Source organism: Delphinus delphis, chromosome 19 (assembly GCF_949987515.2).
Source record: "Delphinus delphis chromosome 19, mDelDel1.2, whole genome shotgun sequence".
Taxonomy (NCBI): Eukaryota; Metazoa; Chordata; class Mammalia; order Artiodactyla; family Delphinidae; genus Delphinus; species Delphinus delphis.
Genome location: NC_082701.1, coordinates 661199 through 677117, shown reverse-complemented (window position 1 = coordinate 677117; position 15919 = coordinate 661199). Strand labels below are relative to the sequence as shown.

Here is a 15919-nt window from a genome sequence, read left to right as displayed (position 1 = left end):
TCTGCTCTTCAGTCCCCTGGCTGCACCCTAGTCTGGGTCCTCACTAGAAGAACAAAAACACAAAAACAAAACCAAACAAAAAACCCTTCTCTCTTCCTTTTTTCTTTCTGTTTGCAAACCGGAAATTATCCTAATGATGGCTAATGATAACATCAGCAGCTACTATCTACTGAATGCCTGCTACGTGCCAGATGCTGTGCAAGGTTTAGTTCCAGTTCTCACGATAATCCTCTATGACAGATACTACTAGCCCCATTTACCAGAAGTTTCCACACGAAGCTCAGAGATGTTAAGTTCTCTGCCCAGGGTCATACAGGAATTAAGTAGAAAATCAGGATTTGAATCCAGTTCTATTTAACTCTGAAGTCTGTCCACTGCTCTGTTTCTCCAACTAGAAAAGTAGCACATAGCTGGGGCAAAAGCCGCCAAAGCACCCTCAATCTCTCAAGCCCATGAGGGTGCCCTGAAATCCTCCTCATTTCCTCTTTTTATTGCAGATATTTAATATTTTATATTATTAATTAAATAGGCTTTTATTAACTAGTACAGATTTTTGACAACACTTACAAACTTATTTTTATGGGAAATGAGTCATGAGTTAAAAGCCACAATCTAAAAGCAAACTTTTAAAGTACAACCCACATGTAAGCCAAGAACATCCTTTTAGAATTATATTTGAGAGTAGGAGATGCATGTCAGTATCTGTCTGATTTTAAATCTCCTTATGATTTAAGAAAGGTGCAATCCAGTAGTCCTCAAGTTCTAGTCTCTAAAAGCAACGTAATGGCGTAAGAGTAAACAAACCACTGCATTCAAGAGAAATCCAGCCTGCGTTGTTTTTGAAAATAAAGTTTTACTGGAACACAGTCACACCCATCCATTTACATATTGTCTATGGCAGCTTTCTCACTATAATGCAGAGCTGAGTAATTGGAATAGAGATCATCTGCCCTGTAACACCTAAAATATTTACTATCTGGCCCTTTACAGAAAAAAATCTGCCAACTAACTGCTCTATTAGTAAATATAAATCAAGTATTTTTATTTCATCAACTACTGTATCTGTTTGGCTATGGGAATTAACATATTTTTATTCCAAAGAGTAGTAGAAAGATGACAAAAGCAGAACACAACAGAATAAAAACAGGTAAAAGGGATCAAAGTAAATGAGAAATATGGGTAAAATGAAGTATGGGTAATAATATGAGCACAGATACAAGAAGTAACACCTACTTGTTCCATTTTGGCACAAATGTTGCTTCAACCCTACTCACAGCTAAAGGTAAGGGGACAGAACCAGTTCCACCTGTTCGTTATGTCCAAAAAATAAAGTCCTAGCATTTACTCATGAAAAAAACTTCTAGGTTCTCATAAATGGGACACTGTGGACAATGAAAAACATCCTCCACAATATGCTTAGTTATAGCCAATATAACAGCAAGTTTCAGACAGCTCTGCTATACGAAGTGCTTGTTAAATAAATATTTAGTGCTCAGGAAATAAAGCACCTATAAATCCAACCAAGAGCCAAGGAAATGGAGGCTAGCATGCCCTTCCCTTATCCAGCTGGATCTTGGCGTAAAATTGAGGTTTAGGCAGTAACATGACAATTCACAAAGTAATTCACCATCTTCTGCAGGTGCCTGCATGTTAAAACCAGGGACCTCTTCCCAAGAACATGAAAGCAGATCCTATTAAAGGCACTGTGGTCTCCTTTATACTAGTAAAATCAAGTTATGAAAGCTTATTGTTAGGACTTTCCATTCAGAGATAACATACTAATATCAGCAAAGTTAATTGGACCATCAGTTGAACATGGAAATAGACACTGTAGGTGTATTCACAATTACCACTGAAATTACATTCTACCCAAACTAACACTGAAAGGTTTTAACTGCGCTAAAATCATCAAATGAAGTTGGGAGACCAAAGGAGACCTGACCATCTACTTATACAAGTCTGGGGAACCTCAAAGCAAGCTTTGCCTGATGACTGTATGAAGTGACCAGGGCATAATGCAAACCATTCTAATCCCATTACACAGTAAATGAGTCAATAAACTTGGGATCTTTTTCTTACTATTCCCTCCCTGTCCATGGTATATTTAGGGGCCAGTACCTGTCTTTTAATGGTGCTGTTACAGTGCCTTTTAATACATCGTTATCAGGGGAAAAAAGGCTAAATTTTACCTTCTGTAGAAGCTGCATCAATCATTACTCTTTGCATGAGTACTGGTTCCAATCCAAAGTCGAAAACTATGGTTTGGCGAAAAGTTCCAAATATTTCTGTGTTAAATGCTATCCCGACTTTATACACGTAATGATCTAATCCATTTTGGGCCATCTTTCCTCCTATCCATTCTTGACAGTTTTCTGGGACTTCTTGTGACACCTGGGTAGCACTATCTCCGGCAGATATTGCAACGATACTAAAATGAGGGCGATGAGCATCGTAAAGCAATGCTACACGGTACAGCATTCTTGCAGGCTACAAGGAAGTTAGAATAATTTGTTGAGTACAAGGGGGTGAAAAATCCAGTTGTAATTGGGCTCTTCAATGAAAATATTGCCATAAGGGACTTTTACTTTCCCATGCTTCTAAGATACTATGTTAAAAATACAAGTTGTACTCATAAGCCATTTAAGAAAAAAAAATCAGTTGTTAAAATGATATATTTATGATGTCAGTTATACCTCAATAAGGCTGACAGTCTCAAAAACGATATATTTACGCTACATTACTAGCCTCCCTGCTCTTTCTGTGATACATTCATCTTTCACTGTGGCAAAAGCTTTCACCCTGTATCACCATCACCTCCAACTTTCCATACCCTTGGCCTAAAAAAGTTTCATCTAGCCTCAAGGAGGAAGTCTTCATAGGAGAGCAGTGACCTCTGAAGACACTGAATTGGGTTCAAGGCCAAAGCTAAACGTTCCCAGATTTTTCATCCCAAGATGCAGATGGTACAGTGGAAGAAACATCACAAAAAAGTACACAAAACTTTTCCACTGCATATATTCACAGAAATATTTTACTTTGCTTCATTCTTAAACTTTGAATATTATAATTCAGGATGGGAAGCACTGCAGAAAAATGTCTCATATTAAAAACCCGTTATTACAGAATTTGTGATTTCATTAAATCAAAATTAAAAACAAACTCATTGTTTGAATATCTTAGAACCACCAGATTAAACAATTCAATTTTTAAATAGTTAACTACAAGCCGTGAACCCCATCCTACGTTTTAAGTTTGGAAGACAACATGTCGAAGACCTCTTCACCAAATAAATAAATAAGCAAGTATCTGAACATCTACAAAGCTTTTATCTCAAAATCTAAGAAAAATCTGTGCCCTTCATGATCAAAATACAGAAATATGCTTTACCACAATATAGAACCCACATAAAAATGCACTTAGAATAAAACATTTTCAATGCTCTTTCAACACACAGATTTAAAGGTCCAAAAAGCCCTTATGAAAACTGAAAGACATTTATATTCTTTAACTATCACAAAATTCATACCTTACAAGTGAGAGCAAAGGTCCATGTCTGGTGAGATTTTTTGGTGTTGACAGTAACGGACAGATCAGGATTATGCTCTACCTTTACTCCTTCTATACATTCACTAAGCTGAAAACAGAGAGCAACTAATGTTACGTTTTATTCCTAAAAACACAAACAAACACTTTTGGCATGGTAAATAAATGTTAACGGTAAAGATGCTGATGGAACTGTTTACAAAGCAAGGTATTTTATACATTAATTTTCAGTTATTTTTATAAGCACAAAATATAATAAAGCTAAAATAAGAGACATAAGAAAACTAACAACAACAACAAAAAAAAATGGCAATAAAAACTCCCTGAATGAAGACAAATTAATATAATACCTGCAAGTCTCCAAACAAATGGTTTAGTTCTGCTCTTTATTTTAGCAAATGGGTCTACTTTTGCTACTAAAAACACTTTATCAAGAATCAAGTGTTTCATATAGAGGATAGGGAAATAAACCAAGATACAGCACGAAACAAAGTCAAGACTCAAACAAGGGCACTGTTTAAAACAAACAAACAAAAAAATGCAGTTTATTTTCCTCACCACTTTCTCAGGAGATAATGAATTCATCCACTTTTCTATCAAGGTTTCCATGTAACTGCCTGAGAGCTGTTTATTCTCATTTTGCTGTTTCAATTTTATCAACCGTGAAGCATATCTTTTCTGCCATTCTGCTAGTTCTTCCTGGGAATGTGCTGAAGTACACTGGGCACCATACCTACAGATTCCTTGCTCTAAAAATCTAAGTAGAATAGGAAAGACTGTTTTATCATATACTTTGTTGGACCATTTAAAAGATAAACTTCCAGCATTTGCCCTCCGACTCTCCAATAACAAAAACAAAACTTCATCTCCTGAAAGGCCATATTTATCACATGTCTTGCACCGAAGAGGAAGAAGACGTTTAGGAAACATTTGTAACAGTTAATCAAAACAGCAACCCCCCCATGTTCACTGACCTCTTTCTCTGGAATAAGGGGATGACAAAGCAGAACATATTCATAACCCGCCCCCCACCCACAAAAACTGGCATTGCAAAGGTAGCTTCCTTCATGACATAACAACTCTGTTAGACAATTCCTCTTAGAGCAGAATTTTTCTAAAGCAACACTGACATCAAGTGGATTAGTTCGTCAAGCACAGGTATGCCCTACTTCCCAAAATGATACGACCTAAAGAAAATTTTCCACATACTAGAAATTTTGTTCTGGGGAAAAAAAAAAAAAAAAAAAGTAATATGTCACTGAATTAACATTTCAAGGCTTCTACTTTTCACCTTCAAACGTAATGCCTTCACTCTTCTCTACATTACTATTGCCTATATTTCATTGAAAATATTGGACTATATTAATTTGCTTGAAGTTTTAAATAAATAAAGAATAAAAGTTTTATGTAAGAATCACAATTAATTCAATAGTCAGATTAAATTCTTCAATGGGTAAATTCATAAACGTTCATTTTAGAGGCTATAGGGTTAATATTTCTCAATGCTTATGACTCAGAAAATTCAACTGATAATTCAATGGTCAAAACAGATAAAAATGCAAGACTTTGATCAGTAACTTTTTTAAGTTTTAAATACTCTATAAAATAATAGATCCAGCCAGTTTTTAAACATTCAAAAAATAATAAAAGATCTTCTGAGAGAAAAAATGAAAATCAAACTATAAATAGCAAATGGATAAAAGCGATGTTATGTTATAGATAATTTTTCAACTGGAAAAATATGAATAATAAGAAATACAAAATGAACCACAGCACAGTGTACATTATCAAGTGTTTCACCCTATTTGAAAAGACGAGTGTATTTAAAGCTTTTCTTGATGATACATAAAGTACTTGAACTTAAATTATGCTATTTATTAAGTTCTCTTATGCTTAAGACACATTTAAAATCATGCATTTGTTTCTCTTCAGTATGTCGTAATAAGCCAAATATTTCTTTGTCTTTCTATTGCTTTGCTTTAAATTATTTCCCTAAAAATTGAAGGTTTGATAGTCTCATCTGGACTATGAATTTTCTCATACTTCCTTTGCATAGGATCACGTTCTACCTCTCCTACAACATTGATGCCACCAGGATTTTAAAAATTTACTACCTAGTTTCTTTATTTCTGCAATAAAATCAAACCTGACCTCTTGACTATTCAATCATCAAAGCTGCATATCAAACTTCCTTCATTATCAAAAGCAACCCAGAGTAATTAGAACTTATATCTAAAAAACCAATAGTTTCTAGTTCTTATAAAAAGAACCTTTCTTAATGTAACTTTAAAAATTCTTTCTACCTTAACATATAATTACTAAATTTTGAAAGGTTAGCCCTTCAAATATAAATTACTCATAAATTCTATATAAGATTACGTGATAATAGATTTTCTCTTTTTTAGAAAAGTTATTAAAATAATTTAAGATTTCTTTATCTATTTTATGCTCCATTTCAGTTTAAATAAGGTAACTTCAACTTCAATCACCATAATTTAGGTAAATTTCACATAAACGAGATCAGCAATTAAATTGAGTCATATTAATCCAACTGGTATTACAGAAGTCTTAACAATCTCCATTTAGATCACTGTTGTTTATAATTAAAAGAAGGATCATCAATATGGTTTTGATTTTTATTATTTAATGATAATGACCATTTTGGCTTCTGTTTCAAATTGAAAATAAACCATTCTACTCAATTGTTATGCTTCTTCCTTCACATATTATCTTCTTTAAATCGGAATTACTACTTTTCAAAAAGTGAAGGAAAATTAACTATCCTTTGAATAAAGACATGTCATTGGTTTAAAAAAAAAATTCACGTTACCTTTTACACAAAGTATATTCCTCGCTGCTTGTGATTCCCCTAGGTGGTGGGCGGAAATGCCAACCATTACAAGATCCTAGAGAGTAATCAGGATATATAGTCTTATCATTTGAGGCTTGCTGATAATTCTGATATTTTAATGTGTAAGAAATACTATAAACCCTCCATACACATCATCTCAGATGATGTAAAAAGAACATGACATGCTTGCCTCTACCAAAAGAGCCCTCTACCAATCAAATGAATTATAAATCACTTAGCATATGAAACTTAGAAACCACTGAAGAAGCAGTTACACAGCAGCTAAGACAAATCAATGGCCCTTACTCTACCCCAGCGACTGGCAGACATACTTCCAAGTGCAGTCTCCTGCCTGGCATCTAAAGGGGAGATGTGTTTGGCATGCTTGTCATTTCTTAAGTATGAGTCGCGTCTCTATTAGGAACTATTTCAGGAATGAGAAAATTATGGTATCCTGGAAGGAAATTTTGTAAAACAAATTCCAGTACTGCATATGGAGTGAGAAGAAGTTCCACATTACCATCCACGTTCCTTAGGGCTGTCTGACACATGGCACTGAATAAAGTAATCTTTTTTTAATAATTGAAATGAAGTTCAAAAAGGTGAATTCTGAGATAGGAGCTAAAAAATAACATTAGTTTCCTTCTGAATACAATGCGTTTTAATGCACGTGGATAAAAGGTCCCAAATAAGCCAGGAAAACAAAGCGTCAGAGAGAACGGCTGAGCTCTAGAGGCTGAGCGGGCAGCAGTAAGTGTCCCAGGACCTTGCAGCCATTTTCTACCCCCTCACAAGTCACTGTGCTCCCCCGCCCCCAAAACACACTCCGCCCGGCTGAGTTTAAAGCTGCGTTTCACCCCTTCCTATCTGCGTGACTGGGAGAATTACCGAACCTTAATGAACATCAGTTTTATCACCTATCAAAAAGATGAAGAAAGACTCTAAGAAGTCAGTACTCGTTTCTGTGAAAGCCACTACGTGGTAGACATCATTTAGCAAACGCTCAATGAATGCCAGTCTCTCTTCACCTTCCCCTGGCAGGAGAAGAGGAGAATCACAGACTTCCATTGTGGCAGGAACAACTCAGCTTACAGGTCAGCACTTCCAAAAAGTAGTAACTGTACTAGCCCGTGAGAGAGAGAAAGGAGAAAAGACCTCCCTCTACAGATTGCTAAGAGCAGGGTTCATTCAAGTTCAGAACTGCGCACATGGAGGAAAGAAGGTAAAATAGGTCACTTCTGGGGTTACCTCCCATCTCCGTACTCTATAACTCCATGACAGGGGCTAGTGAATGAACTGCTTCCATCCGCACTACTTCTTAAGTTATATCTTTATATTCTCTCCTGTACCTCCACTAACATGTAATCTAACTCAGAAATTTCCTCCCAATAATCAATAAAGAAGCAATGCTCAAAATCACAGCTACCAGAAGTTATGCAGTTTCGTACTTACCCTCTTCTAAGTCTTCCACGTGATATCCAGGGAGGACATTACCAGTTGCTGTCTGCAATTTTTCAAATGAAAGAAATTTTTATAATAAGAAATAACTAGTTGATGTTGAATTAAACTTGGAAATTTTAAATATTTTTTAAAAAGCTTTAGATTGAATATTTAGAAATTTTTAATAAACATTAATATGCAAACGGTGTTTTTTGCTCTTTGCTCTAGTTTCCATATGTAAGTATGGAAAAGAAGTACTTCTATGGTCCTCATTAAGGAAACTGATAGAGATTCCTTCCCTACATAAAAATTACCTGGGTGCAAGAGAAGTCTCAGTCCCCAGCCCTGAACCCCGTGGAGTAGCACCTTCCATCCGTGTATGTACTGCACTCTCCTCTGCTAACGCCTACAGTATGACCAGCCACTTCTCCTGCATCAAGTGCAGCACCACCACCACTTCAGGACCGGGGAGCATATCCTGGCCGAGTCCCCCTCGCTGCTCTAGGATGAGACCTTCTCCCACAGTGGAGCCCATGGCTGGGGACCCACTCACCCTGACTTCCTGGCTTTCTCGACCCCTCGAATGCAGGTAAGACCTCCATCTGCCCCTTTGGCTATAACTTTACTCTAAGCTCCACACCCCCAATTTCAACTGAGTGCCAGCTAGAGAATAGTTAAGTGCCGCTTAACTATCCTATAGCATTTTACATGCTGGGTCACTGTCAGCCATGCACAGACCCACTGTCAATAGCCTGCAACTGCCTTTCTGCATTCCTGCGCCTCAGAGGATCCGGCACATAATGAATGCTCAGTAAATCTGGATGGATGGGGGGATGGGTAGATGGATGGATGACCGCCCATGCACTTCAAACACAGTATGTTTAAATAAAATTCATCAACTTTAACCCCAAAGCCCATCTTCCTTCAGTGCTGCTTATCTCAAGTGAATGGATTCATCTTCCCCCAAAAGAGCCAGGCTGAAACCCTGAAAGTCAGACTCTGTCCTGCTCCGAGTATTCTCCAAATCTTTGCCCAACCAGGTCTAGAATGCCTCTCATGTCTGTCTCATACTCAACGCCCCCTGCCACTATCCTAGGTAAGAGCATCATTACTACTTGTCTCATCTACCCCTGAACCAACTGACTGCCAACTTATTGTACCAAGTCACTCCTGGGTCTTTACTTAGCTGCCTCTATCCTTTAACTTCAGTTCTGACACTAGCCTCCCTGGTTTCCCTGCAGGGTGTTTATCTCTCCTTTCCCTGCTTGTACTTCCATTACAGAACCTGCTGACCACAGGCTGCCCTGTGGGTACATTAGCTATGCACATCTTGGGCTGGCCCTTCAGATTGTTTTTCATGGATTTCTCAGCTTTCCAAAACGCAAAGAACCTTGAAGAGCACACGCACTCAGTAAATGTTGAACTGAATGAGAAGGAGGAAACGGTATCCCAAGATGATATTTGGAATGTCTTGTACCATAGAAAGAATGGCATAAATGCTAATTGGGTATAACTGAAACAATAATATCACCATAATTTACATGTCACTGATTAAATTGGACCCTTTTTAGGTTGGGCTGGAACTAAATCACCATAATACTGTTTCAACAGGAAAATGCCTTCTGATTCTCAAACTACTTACTAACAAGTTTTTAAAGACAACCCATTCTTTTTGTAAAATGAGGACTGAATATAAGAATACATAAGCTAACAAATAAATCAGGAGTAATTATTAACATTATAAGGACTCTATGCGCACCAAAAAGGTATATTAAAAGATCCTTTAAAATTCTAGAAGCAAGATCTAAGCAGCATAGTCCCACAGTAGCCCTTAAAATATGATTCTAACTGCACAGAATTTTTAAGAGCTAAAAATTCACTTCAAGTATAAATTGAAAATATCTCCTCTAAAAAAATTTATCAAAATAAATTTACCAAATATGTGAGAAAAAATGGGGAAAAATGTTTTGGTGATGAAATGAAGCTTAAAGCATTTATAACCGTCAGAAGGGAAACATACGTGGTGTATTTAGTGAGTCAGCATCTACAACAATCTGCAAACGGGCAGAGTATGCATGTGCTGACACTGTAGTTCTCAGGCTGGTGGGGTCTGGTGAACAGCACATCCTCATCAGAAGAGCTGGTAAAAATGAGAAGCTCAAGCCTGGGCTGAATATTTGGCCACTGTGGGTTTTAGTTTCCTGGTACTGTGTTTAGTTTTGTTTTTTTAACACCCTTTTTATATGCTCAGACCCTAAGACAGAAGGGCAACATCAATTAGTTTGTGATTTTCAGTCTTTACTGAGACCTTCAGGGAAGGCAGCCGAAGTTCACACTGCTAGAATTCCTGTAAATTTACAATCAAATCTATTGATTGGATATTTGAAATTTTTCTAAAGAATATGCGTTGTTTTTCTTTCCATTAGTCAGCCTTTAGTTCCATGTCTTTATTCTAATCCACCAGCATTTACAGGTTAAACATCAGCTCAGCCCAATCTTTAAATAACAAATTGTTGCTATTTTTAAATACGTCAGGTGCAATAATAAGTAAGGGTATCATTGTTTGTTAACTTTTTCTAGATGGATTTTTTAATAGTACCAGTTCACTAACCAAAAATACTACTACTCTGGCTACACAGAAAAGAAATTATAAACAAAATTTAAGTCACTTATTCCGAAAGTACAGTCACAAAATGAGAGTCAAGTGATATTTGTGACCTTATACATAACAGGATTATAAATATTAAAAATAAAATTTTATATATATTTGTGTATGATTATCAGATGTAAAGCTGCTAATTCAACTAAGGTAATAAAAGAGGAGAACAAGGCCCCAAATCATCTTATTTTATGTTCTCATTTTAAAAGTCTAAAACACTTATAACTGTCATATTTTACTTCTTAGAAATTAAAAGACTACATATATACCAGAAGGGAAATGGCTTTGAAGTTAATTAGAGCTTATTGATTCTCAGTTAATTCATAATAAGATAACATAAGACTAAGAAAATAACATTTTTTAAAAGGCTATATTTAATTGTAGCAAAACAAACAGTACCTTTATGCAACTTGTATAATTCATGATGACTATCTTCTTTGCTTACTTATTTGTTGGTATGAACTGCGATGTATGATTAGATTTGAAGTGGGAAAGTAATCTACAGGAGGTCAAGGTTTACACCTGGGGGCTCTTCTCATCCTCTTGGCCTGATGGGAGCACCCTTATCGCACTCTCCACGAGACCAGCACCTTCTCCATTCTCAACTCAGCTTAAGTGTCTCATCCCCTCACCACCACGCCAGTTATTTTTCCATCACAGAAAGCTTATTCTTTCCCCACCACAGAAAGCTTATTCTTTTCCCTCATACCACTTACCTCAATGCGAATTATATCTATACTTGTTTAATTAATTTATGTATTTATCGTCTATCTCCTCCCCAAGACTCTAACCTCCCAGACGACAAGGACCATGAGTGTCTTGTTCAGTGCTGTATCCTCAGCACCAAGCATAATACCTAGCACACAGTAGGTGCCACTTTTTAAATAAATAAGCCAACCAAGCGATCACTTTACATGGGCTTCCATTTATGATAAAAACTGACAAAAATGGCTATTTGTAAAATGAGACATCTGAATAAAAATACTTCTATATGCCGGTGTGAGGAATAGAAATGTGAGACGTACAAAGCCACGGGCCTTTTACGTGCCACTGCTGTCCCCAGCCTTCAACTGCTTCACCAGAGCACATTTTCGTTCACCATTTACCCTGATACACATTATTTCCACCAGCTAAACTCACTCCCTAAAAAACCTCCTCAAATCACAGACTTCCATTAGTTACTTAAAAACACAGAAGGCTTGAGGAGTATCTCACTATTAAAAACAGAATTTTCTAATAGCCAGATGTAGTTAAAAACTAAAATTTCCCCATTATCTTTCCATTTATTGGCCAGAGACAGCTAACAAAAATTAGGGACAAAACAGAAGACCTGGGATGCAGAGGCACGTTGACAGGAAGCAAAGTTCCTAGGATGGGACCAAGCCTGGTTACGGAAAGTCTAAAGGTTGCAGTACCCCATCTTTAAAGCCTTGCTGATGCCCAGTGATTTTCCAAATTTTAATAAAGAACACGTACTAGCCAGACTGCGTTAAACTCTTCCCAAAGAGATCCACTGAAATAGTCTTACCTCCGTTTCTGTGAGAAGTATTTTTAGTCTTGTCAAATCTTTTGTTACCATCCCATTCTGAAACGGCAAATGAAAAATGGAAAAACCAAGTAGTGTATTAGTTCTTTACTATGGGGACTTAACTCTTCAGCTGTTTCTAAGGTTCATCTGTAAAAAGAAAACTCATCTCCCATCCTCATTACCATTACCATCATTGAGGTGATGATAAAGCTAACCACCTATGCACAAAGTTAAAAAGATTAACAGGACAAAAGATACAGTGTGCCCTAAAACACTGTATTCACCTTGCCTAAGAATTTAAGATTAATTCAATAAAATATTCACAAAGGGTATCACTGAAGAGCAAGATAGAGTAAGTAAAGAAAAAAATAAACCTCAACTTTTTTTTTAACCTCAACTTTTTAAAACTCCTTTTTCCTAAAACTAATAGGCTAGATTCACAAAATGGTGAACTCAGTTACTTATGACTCAGATTCACATACAATGATCACACTACTTAAAGATGGTTCATTAACAAAGCTGTTGAAGGAAAATACATAAAACATTCACTCTTCTGAAATTCAAATTTCACTTGAGATTTGAAAGCAAATTGCTTCTTCCTAATTTTAAATTTAAAAATCTACAAACAATAAATGCTGGAGAAGGTGTGGAGAAAAGGGAACCCTCCTACACTGTTGGTGGGAATGTAAGTTGATAGGAGGTTCCTTAAAAAACTAAGAATAGAACTACCATATGACCCACCAATCCCACTCCTGGGCATATACCCTGAGAAAACCATAATTCAGAAAGAGTCATGTACCACAATGTTAATTGCAGCACTGTTTACAATAGCCAGGTCATGGAAGCAACCTAAATGTCCATCAACAGATGAATGGATAAAGAAGATGTGGTACATATATACAATGGAATATTACTCCGACATTAAAAGAAATGAAACTGGGTCATTTGTAGAGATGTGGATGGACCTAGAGACTGTCATACAGAGTGAAGTCAGAAAGAGAAAAACAAATACCATATATTAATGCATATATGTGGAATCGAGAAAAGTGGTACAGATGAACCTATCTGCAAAGCAGAAATAGAGACACAGACGTAGAGAACAAACGTATGGACACCAAGGGGGGAAAGGGGGGCTGGGATGAATTGGGAGATTAGGACTGACATGTATACACTGCTGTGTATGGAACAGATAACTAGTTGAGAGCCTGCTGTACAGCTCTGTGGTGACTACTACACTATGCTCTGTGGTGACCTAGATGGGAGGGAAATCCAGAAGTTGGGGTCAGGGGGGAATATGTGTGGCTATTTCACTTCGCTGTACAGCAGAAACTAGCACAACACTGTGAAGCAATTATACCTCAATAAATTAAAAAATAATAAAATAAAATAAGTAAAAATCCAACAGGTAAAACTGTGTAATATGCTTAACTTATATAGAAAAGTTCCTTAAGGATAGAGTTATCTAAATAATAAAGAAGAGAGCTATTCTTTATCATCTATTTAGAACTAAATACCCATACAATTTTGCTATATTAATAACACATCTTAGTTTTTATATTCATTTGTTAAAATGGTGACATCCAAAAATACTGTTAAACCAACTAAACAATTCACAGCAAAATAATTCCTTAGAAAATAACTAAATTACCCTCTGAGACGGGTCATTACATTACACTCAACAATATACAAAGTACTTTCCTAATTTCCATTTTTTTTTTACCAAATATATATTTATTTGCAGTGAAAACACAACTTTGCTCCTGCTTTCCACAATTTATGTTAATTCAGAATAAAAGTATAGAGAATTCATGCTGTATAACAAAGTATACATATATTCTCTTGCTTTCACTGTTTTTCATTATGATTCCTGAAAAATATCAGCCAATGCTGTAACAGTTACCAACTGGTAAAAAAAAGTTATAATATCTCTTTTCTTCCAATTTCTATAGATTGCCAACTCTAAAGTACAAAAAAAGTAGTCTTTCAATTATCTCATCCAAAAACAGACAAAAACTCTCAAAAATTATATACTACATACAAACATTTATCCCAAAGTCTGAAAAGAATTAGATAACTCCATCAGAGCAGTCATGAATATTAACTTACACATATGACATCTTCAGAAACAACAGTAATTATTACTTAGTTTAGATAAACTTAAGCATTTTATAAAATAAATTGTTGAATTTAAGAACCCTATAAGATCATATGTCCACAGGAGCATTTTAAAACTCAAAAATATTTCCAGGTTCTGTTAAATTATACCTTTAAAGAAAATCATTTATTTATTCTATACTTTCAAAGCTTAAAAAATATCTCCAATTCTTATATATATTATCACAAACTACAAGAATCCAATGATTAAACATCAGTTTGTTGAAGAGAAATAAGCATCTCAAGATACTTACAAACTTTGATTTCTGACAGAACCTAGAGGAACGTAGGTAATACACCTAAGGAGTCAAATGGATGAATCCGTTTTCAGACATTCAAATTTAGAACTCATCAACATACCAGGGACTCTCCTGTCAGTGACTTGGCAAGAATGCTGGATACAAGTTGGAGCTTTCCTTTAAGCTGCATGCAGCAAAGTACTGCTTGAAAGGTACCATCTCCCTTGGCCAGTCCTTCTCCCAGCACTGTCATGAAAGAACAGCCATCATTAACCGCGTAACATTCGATACACATTTTTCTCAATTTTATTACTAGCACACTATCCCAAGCATGACTTCTTTCATACTAAAAGAATAACTATAACTACTAGAGGAAGGCAGTGATGTTTCAGTTCTGTCCATGACATGCATAAAGCCAAGAAAAAAAATGGGAAAATCAACATACCTAACCTACTACAGCCTATAGTCAGGTAGGATCACCACAAAATCATGAGGAGAATTAATCTTACAGCTCTCCAGTGAAAATACTGTTCAACCTATGATGTCTGGGTAAATGAGGGCTTTTAAATTGCAGAGATAGATATTCGCTGAATAAAGTTCTTGCATTTTTGACAAAGAGATCCAGTGCCATTAAAATGCATTAGAAACTGCAAACCTCAATATTTTGAAATTCCTAAGTAATTAAGAATTAGCTTTTATCAAAACCAGCAAGATTAACTAAGAACCCAATGGTCAAATGGCCAGAGAAAATGCTACCCAATTTGTCTGCAAGGGTTTACTGACTTAATTTAATACAATCACAAGGAGAACATATTTCTAACAATACAGAATATACTCATTTTTATGCCATGTCATTTGAGATGATTTCCCACAACTGCTAATGGTTCAACCAGTAAAACAATCTGTACCTTTCTCTTTACTGCTAAGTCCAAGATTCTATTTTTAGTTTATACACACTTCAGCTTCCTTTGCAAAAAGATAATTTGCTGAAAGAAAATATTTTGGAAATTGCATTTTTTCTAATTATTTTCAAGGAAATGTTTTGTTTAAGTATCAATATAATATACTGCATTTAAAGTCAATTGGGTCCGTCCTTAATACATATATATATATTTTTTTAATAAATGTAATTATTTTATTTATTTATTTTTGGCTGCGTTGGGTCTTCATTGCTGCCTGTGGGCTTTCTCTAGTTGCGGTGAGCAGGGGCTACTCTTCGTTGCGGTGCGCGGGCTTCTCATTGCGGTGGCTTCTCTTGTTGCAGAGCACAGGCTCTAGGCGCACGGGCTTCAGTAGTTGTGGCAAGCTGGCTCAGCAGTTGTGGCTCGCGGGCTCTAGAGCGCAGGCTCAGTAGTTGTGGCACACGGGCTTAGCTGCTCCGCAGCATGTGGGATCTTCCCGGACCAGGGCTCGAACCCATGTCTCCTGCATTGGCAGGCAGATTCTTAACCACTGTGCCACCAGGGAATTCCTGTTCTTAATATATTTATTTTGGTTGTACTGAA

At 36.3% G+C, this 15919-nt stretch overlaps 1 protein-coding gene across 7 annotated transcripts in view; it reads right to left on the bottom strand.

The window, feature by feature from the left end:
• The window catches only part of HELZ (helicase with zinc finger), a 155838-nt gene that overhangs the window by 104276 nt on the left and 35643 nt on the right, over positions 1–15919 (bottom strand). For all 7 annotated transcript variants that reach the window (XM_059998655.1, XM_059998652.1, XM_059998654.1 and 4 more), the window contains 7 exons: positions 14536–14660; positions 12022–12078; positions 7847–7898; positions 6374–6449; positions 4102–4300; positions 3527–3634; positions 2190–2487 (listed from right to left, as the gene is read on the bottom strand). In XM_059998655.1, coding sequence (XP_059854638.1) covers positions 2190–2487; positions 3527–3634; positions 4102–4300; positions 6374–6449; positions 7847–7898; positions 12022–12078; positions 14536–14660 — 915 coding nt within the window. The remainder of the gene's footprint in view (positions 1–2189; positions 2488–3526; positions 3635–4101; positions 4301–6373; positions 6450–7846; positions 7899–12021; positions 12079–14535; positions 14661–15919) is intronic.